This window comes from Phlebotomus papatasi, chromosome 2, assembly GCF_024763615.1.
Source record: "Phlebotomus papatasi isolate M1 chromosome 2, Ppap_2.1, whole genome shotgun sequence".
In the NCBI taxonomy this organism is placed as follows: Eukaryota; Metazoa; Arthropoda; class Insecta; order Diptera; family Psychodidae; genus Phlebotomus; species Phlebotomus papatasi.
The window spans coordinates 6,609,719-6,617,427 of record NC_077223.1 but is presented as its reverse complement, the minus strand read 5'-3'; the positions used below and the strand labels follow the sequence as shown (position 1 = coordinate 6,617,427).

The 7,709-nt window shown below is 38.4% G+C and overlaps 1 protein-coding gene and 1 non-coding gene across 2 annotated transcripts; both read right to left on the bottom strand.

Annotated features, from left to right (window-relative positions):
* Positions 1–522: 522 nt before the first annotated feature.
* On the bottom strand, positions 523–595 carry Trnaf-aaa (transfer RNA phenylalanine (anticodon AAA)). Its single transcript has one exon. It is a non-coding gene; the product is annotated as a tRNA-Phe (tRNA).
* Positions 596–3,349: 2,754 nt separating this feature from the next.
* LOC129805030 (uncharacterized protein K02A2.6-like) lies at positions 3,350–7,330 on the bottom strand. The gene has a single exon (XM_055852838.1). The coding sequence runs from the start codon at positions 7,328–7,330 to the stop codon at positions 3,350–3,352; it is 3,981 nt and encodes a 1,326-aa protein (XP_055708813.1).
* Between the last annotated feature and the right edge of the window lie 379 nt (positions 7,331–7,709).

Genomic DNA, 7,709 nt, shown 5'->3' with positions numbered 1-7,709 from the left:
AAATTTTTTGAAAAATTTTTCAGAAAGACACACCAGTTACAGCTACTATACCGACTCATGACCGTTTAAGTCCGATTCAGTCGGGTTAAAAATTTCAAAGTCTTTCAAAAAAATCCAAATTTAAGCAACTCGGTTAAAAAAATAGGCCCTCCAAAGTGGTTAAACTTTGATGTTCGAAAATTCTATATTGAAATGGTTTTGGAAAATATGTGTCCAAGGACGAAATATTCGCCTTGACTACCTCTAAAACATATTAGAAAATGAAAAAACGTAGGAGCCGTTTTCGAAATAAACCAAAAAAGATGGTTTTGAATGGGTAGAAGTTAGAGCAGTAAAAATGAACATGTATTTTTAGCACGCTACTGTTCTCAAGTGCTTCTGCATTATCGACTGTTCTTTATGTTGGTTTCTGTCTTGTGAAATGTTGAACAGACTCCTGTTCGCTTGGTACGTAATCCCAAATTTATTTGTATTTTCCCAACTCCACAAATTTCACACAAATAGAGATAGAAAAAAAATTTCTTCCTGCACCCAGGCTTGAACTGGGGGCCTTTCGCTGTTTAGGCGAATGCTCTACCAACTGAGCCATGGGGGCACTGGCCTAGACAGTGAAAGGCCCCTAGTTCTAGCCTGGTGGACGCAATGTTTCTATCTTGACTGTTTTGCCCAGCCCTTGGTGCGTTTCAAAAATAACCAAATAGTATTGACAGGAACCAATACAAAGAAAAGTCGATAATACAGAAGCGCTTAAAAACAGTAAAGTTCTAAAAAAAAATATTTTCATTTTTCATTGGAATAGCACCATTATGGAACTTTTAAGACCCAGTGACAATGCATTACTCGAAAGTTTAAGCCCAATTAGACTGTATCGACTTTAACCCCAAATTGCAGAAGCTGACATTGTGAAATATTTCTCGCAATTGTGGTTGTTCTTTTTTTAGAAGAATAAAATCTACAAGTTAGTAATTTGCACGACTTTTCTTCTCTTGCGTGTCCTGGCACTCTCAATATTAATTTTCTTGTCGCAATATAACTTCCACGATTAATGTGTAAATGAAACATTTTTACATATGATATTATTAATTGTTCTTTCAAGATTATAGCTCATGTTTTGCGATTATGGGAAATGTTTATACCATTCACGAAGGTCAATGCTGATAAGAATTATTTGTTTAGGTTCATGATTTACTCAATGTTATGTAGCCTAGAACTTCCATATCGTCTGTTTTAAATAGAATTCAGAGAATTCAACAAAAGGAAAATGTTTAGTTAACGCAAAGCTTGAGAATTTTATTTATTAATTTTATTATTTGTAAGAATTTGCAACCCAATTATTAATTAAGATATTTTGTGAATCATTATTTTCGTCGAATTTTCAGATACTGAAATTTCAAAACAAAATTACATCACACATTTGTCCGTTTTTAAGTATTTCTGTTACCAACATAGAAAGGAAACAGTACAAGAATTAGTCTTCCGGATCGCAATGTACTAACCTCTAAAAATGAACCTCCTAGAAGAACTTTCGGAAAGGTCAAATTACCTTTTTTTGGAACAGTTCCAAAGCTTTCTTTCATTTCTGATATATTGGCGATATATCGATATATTAATTAGTGACTGAGATGCAAGAGGCGATAACTGTGTGGATTTTGAGAACGGTAGGGAGAAGTGAGGCACCTTTGATTTGGGTCACTTTTGAAATTGAGATTTTTCACCTATTTTTAAATAAAATTGATCCTAATCGTAATATAATTTAGATGTACAAACAGATTGAGAAGCTAAATTACATTATGATATGGCTCAGTTCCACTTAAACAGGTGAAAAATCCAAATTTCAAAGGTGCCAAACCTCCCCCTATAAAATCATTTCAATTACAATTTATATCTCTCTCGACGTCCGACTGTCCATGAATAAATATAAATAGTTGATATAACTTAACCTCCAAAAGACTTTAATATTTCCATCGCCAAATTATAAAAATTTCTAGATATACCCCCCAATTCTGAGATAAATCTTTAAGTCTTAAATCTTTAAATCGCCCTTTAAAGGCCGATTCGTATTCTCTGTTAAAAATCTTTAATTTTAAAGTGTCAAATTTATTTATATCTTTAAGACTGTAAATTTCGAATTCTACGCTAAAGTTTTACAGACTTAAAGACGTCAAACGTCTATAAATCGCCTTTAATTTTAAAGCTGCTCGAGAGGACCTTTAAAACCTTTAAGTCCAGTTCAATTTGAGATTTCAAATTGTTTAAGGAGTGTGTTTAATTAAAGAGGTGAGTTTAATTTATCACAAAGATGTATATTCATGTGGAAAATGATTTACATAAATATTTCTGCTTATTTTTAGTTTTGAAGCCAAAGGATCCGGGACTTGAAGTATGTAGTGCTCTGGAATGAACTTCTAGGTCAATGGAATTACTGGATCACTGCTGTGGAGGAGAATCGTCACAGGAAGACTGTTGTGGCCAGTATGTTCACATATTTCGTGATCTTCATCCACAGAGATCTTTCCAAAGACCTGAAGCGTTTTTCTTCTGCAAACGCGTCACCTGTTGTTCTGATTTTTTGTCCACCTCCTCCAGCTTCTCCATGTGTAGCCTTAGGAACATGCTCGCGGAGTTTGGGTGGGAGTTTCTGTTTTTTTTTTAGGTTCTAAAAGTGATACAAGAATAATTAAAAAGAAATACAGAAAATATAACGACAATCTTTGTTTACCTTTGCCAGTTTGCGATGAACGATGATCCTCTCGGGTGTCGGGTGGCCCCATTGCATTCGATTTCTGTGATATTTTGACCACTGTCGCTTAATGTGACGAAAGTATCTTTGTGCGCCATCACAAAATCGAAGAAGCACTCTTTTGAACTGAAAAGTATGTTGGGTCCCTTCTTCCTTTTCTTTGGTCAAGAGGAAGCTCCTGTAAACACAAATCGAGCTCGTCACGCGTTGACAACCTCTTCCTGTTTGAAACTACTTACCACTTGAAATCATTTGGCACTAATCACTCATTTTCTTAATAATTTACCACAAAAAACATTTGCATTAAAAATTTAGCGTGTTTTGTTTTGATCAATTTGACATCTTGGATAATCAAATTTCTTTAGTGGCGCTAAAGGCTATTTTATCCAAAACTCCTATTGTAGAGGGATATCGGGAAGAGCACAATGAAACACGTGTGGTTGCGTAATTCATCAAATATCAACTGGCGCCCTCTTTATTACATTTAACTATCTTACATCTCCCTTTTATAATTATTTTTAAGTAGTTCAAATAATAATTTTAATTTAAAGTTCAAAAGAATCAATTAGATATTTCCAAAAAGTTATACTTTAAACTTCATTGTTTAATTCACAAATTTAGCCTGTCTGGTGGCTTCACCACCCTTCCTGATCTGGTAGTGATAACTGGAGCTCTTGCAGGACTTTGAATCCCAGCGGAAGAAGACGATTCAGCAAGTTGCACGGGTGTGTCATTAACTAGTTTAGGTAAAGGATCAGACGGTGTCACATCTACTATCGCTCTGTCAGAAGATGTTTCAATTGGCTCATGAACAGGAGATTGCGTCTCTGAAGCTAAAAGAGACTCTTCCAATTTTGACCTTTGAAGAAAATGCCGATTTCTCCATATAATCCTTCCATCATCCATAGCAACGATATAAGAGCGCCCTGATTTCTGCTGCTTAATAGTTCCGGTACTCCAAGACTTGTCTCTCTCTTGCACCCGAACTCTCTCACCTTCGGGTAGTTCTTCGAAATCCTTGGCTCCGATGTCTCCATACTTCTTTTGCTGCTCACGTTTCTCTTGCAACTTCTCAGAATTATCTTCAACAACTTTCGGCATCAATAAGTTTCGGTTCACGCACAAGGGATTCCTCGTTTTTCGGCTAAAAAGCCTTTCAGCTGGTGATTTTAAACCATCTCCTGGAGTGTTTCGAGAAAGCAGAAGAGCCAATTTAACGTCCTGACCATCCTCTCGGCATTTTTTGAGCAACTTCTTCGCCGTCTGGACGTATCGTTCAGCTAGCCCATTGGAGCGTGCAAAGTAGGGGCTGGATTGGACATGATCAAACTTCCATTCCTTAGCAAACTTCTTAAACTCTTTGGAAGCAAACTGAGGACCCCCATCGCTGTGTACCTCCTGTGGAATGCCGTGATCAGCGAATTTATCTTTCAAAAATTTGATCACTGCACTACTACCAGTCTTTTTGAGACACTTGAAATCAAAATATCCACTGTAAGAATCGACCATGAGTATGTACTCCTGTTTTTTGAATGTAAATAAATCCGTGGCTATGATTTCGAATGGATACTCAGGTATCCTTTTCATCATCAATGTCTCTTTCTGGTTTGTTCGCTGATTTCTCTCGCAAATAAGGCACTTTCCAATCATATCTGTAATCCCAGAGTTCATTCCTGGCCAGTAAAGGAAATCTCGGGCTCGTCGCAGTGATGCTTGAACTCCAATGTGACCGGCATGTATATTTTTCAATGCTCCCTTTCGCTCAGTTTCCGGAACCACAACTTTGTCGCCCTTGAAGATTAATCCTTCCGTAAACGACAATTCTTCTCTGAATGTAAAATAGTTTCTGATTGATTTGGGAACTTCATCACTGGTTTCTGGCCACCCTTTCATAATGAATTTTATCAGCTTATTCAAAACAGGATCTTCTTGAGTTGACATCTTATATCTGTCCAAACAATCATCTGTCAAACACGTAACTGCGTTGATCTCGATTTCTTCATCCTCTTCGTCATTGTCAATTGGCTCCGGAAAACAATCACGACTTAGTGCGTCAGCTATTGGGATGAGTGTCCCTTTAACGTATTTGACTGTTATATCATAAGCCTTAACCTCATGCAATATTTTCCTCAATCGAGGGGGAGCTTTTGTTAGTGATTTGGAAAATATTGTCTCCAGAGGTTTATGATCGGACTCCACACAGACACTTTGACCCCAAATGTAGTCGTGAAATTTTTGACAAGCAAAACGAATTGCTCCGGCCTCTTTCTCTATCTGGGGCCAATTTTTCTCCGAACTGGTCAATGACTTTGTGGCATAGGCGATTGGCTTTCCCCCTTGCATAAGAACAGCTCCAAAAGCGTTTGAAGAGCTATCTACTGACATGACGATTGGCTTCTTAACGTCATAAAAAGCTAACACAGGAGGATTCTTCAAAAACATCTTAAGTTTTTCAAAAGCTCGCTGCTGATACTCTGTCCATACCCAGGAAGAGTCTTTCTTCAACAGCTGTCTCAAAGGTTCTGTTCGATCAGAAAGATTGGGAATAAATTTTCCTACATAATTAATCATTCCCAGGAATCTTTGGAGAGATTTTTTATCTGTGGGGACCTGCAATTGATCTATGGCTTGCAACTTACTCTCATCCGGACGAAGCCCATCCGCAGAAATTCTGTGACCCAGGAAAATCACAGAAGATTGATTGAACACGCATTTTTCTCGATTAAGTTTCAATCCATTTTCACTGAGAATTTGAATAACTTTTTCAGTGAGTTTCTTGAGAGAAGTTTCTGTTTCTGCATGAATTAAAATGTCGTCCATAGACACTTCAACACCTTCCAGATCGCCTAGTAAGTCCATCATAACCCTTTGGAACAACTCCGGAGCCGAAACAAGTCCAAAAGGTAACCTTCGATATGAGAATCGTCCCCAGGGAGTTGCAAATGTACAAAGGCGGGATGTCTTTTTCGATAGTGGTATCTGCCAGAAACCTTTTTTACAATCCAAGATTGTAAAATGACGACTTCCGGAAACGTTAGCAGCTACCTGGTCAATCCCTGTAAGTGGATAGTGCCTCCGTTTAATGTTTGAATTGACATCAGTCAAATCAGCACAAATCCTCAACTTGCCTTTTCTTTTTACCACAACCATGGGAGATACGGCATCTGTGGCTTCTGTACATGGCTCTACAACTCCCATTTCAACCATCTGATCAATTTCTTTTTTGACGTCTTCTTTCAATCTGTACGGCACATTCCGTGCTGGATGGATCACAAAGGTAGGATTCTCGATCAGCTCTGCATCATATTCAAAATTCTTCAATTGACCAAGGCCGGAAAACACTTTCTCATCAACTGCCACTTCGTTAATTTTGGCTATCAATCCTGCCTTCACAGCTGATTTTCCGTCGATGATACAATTTCTGTCACCACCAATTACTTGAAACCACAATGGGATGACTTTCTTTCGAATTTTGCACTGAAGCTGGACACGACCTTGAACTTTAATGTGTCCCCCATTAAATGCGACCAAGCGCTTAACCCTGGATGGAAGAATCTCATAGTCTTGCAGCTTCTGGAGCGTCGATTTCGTAATAACGTTACACTGAGCTCCAGTGTCGATTTTAACCACAATTTTCTTCTTCTCCACGGTCATTTGAGCTTCCCAGGAGTCTCCTTTTCCGCAATTAACGGAGAATACTCGCAGTTCATCAACACAGGTGTCACTAACACTTTCACTGTCAGAATCCGTATCTACTTGTTTCACTTTTTTCTGAGTTTTCCTCAATTTGCACTTTGAAACGAAATGCCCCTTAATGCCACATTTATTGCATTTCTTATCACTTGCCGGGCACTTTTTTGGGGCATGTTTATACCCGCATCGATCACACTCAAAGTCTTTCTGAACTTTTTCAGAGGAACTGGAGGAACTTGTCTCCCTTTTCGCGGACTTCACTTTTTTCACAACATGAACATCGCTCTTCCCGGATGCCCCAAGTGTCATAAATTGCGACTGCTCTTCAGCCTGTTCGCAACTTTTGCAAATTGCAATGGCTTCATCGAGCGTCAGTGTCCGCTTTCTCAAAACCTCCTCTCGAATGTGACTCGATTTCAGTCCATGAATTACTTTGTCCCTGATCAATCTTTCCTTGGCATTCGCCGGGAAGGAACACTTATTTGCCTGCACCCTAACACGAGTAACAAACTCATCTAGGGTCTCCTCCTCCTCCTGTGCCAAGTTGTGGAATCGGAAAGACTCGTAAACTTCATTCACGCTGGGTGCAAAATAATCCCTAAATCTTTGCTTCACCAAAGTGAGGTTAGACTTCTCTGCGTCAGTCAGCCCGAAATTTTCGAAGATATCCTTCACTGAGCTGCCAAGGGCACTCATCAGGACAGCCACCTGAATCTTGCCATTCTGCTTATCAAGCTCAACAGCGATTGCATACCAATTGAATGCATCCTCCCAGGCTTCCCATGCTGCTTTATTATTTGCACCCAATTCGATCGGAGGAGGGGCTTTGACCAGGACTCTTTTATCAGTATCTGATTGCGCGTTTCCCATTCTGTCTTGTGCTGGTGGATCAGGCATTGTTCACTACTTCTGACACCATGTAGAGGGATATCGGGAAGAGCACAATGAAACACGTGTGGTTGCGTAATTCATCAAATATCAACTGGCGCCCTCTTTATTACATTTAACTATCTTACACCTATAACTCAGAATTTGAAATCTTTAGTGTCAAAGTTAAAGTTTTAAGTTAAATCTTTAGGCTTCTTTATCTCAGAATTGGGGGGATAATTTCAGAAACAATTCAATCAAATATTTCGTTCGTACTGAAATATTTGTCACATTAAATTTTTCAATTCATTTTAAATAAACCCCATTCCAAGTGACTCAATTTTGAACCGATTTGATTAAAATTGTATTTATTTTAAAGGTATTTAAAATTTCAACCACAAATTGATTA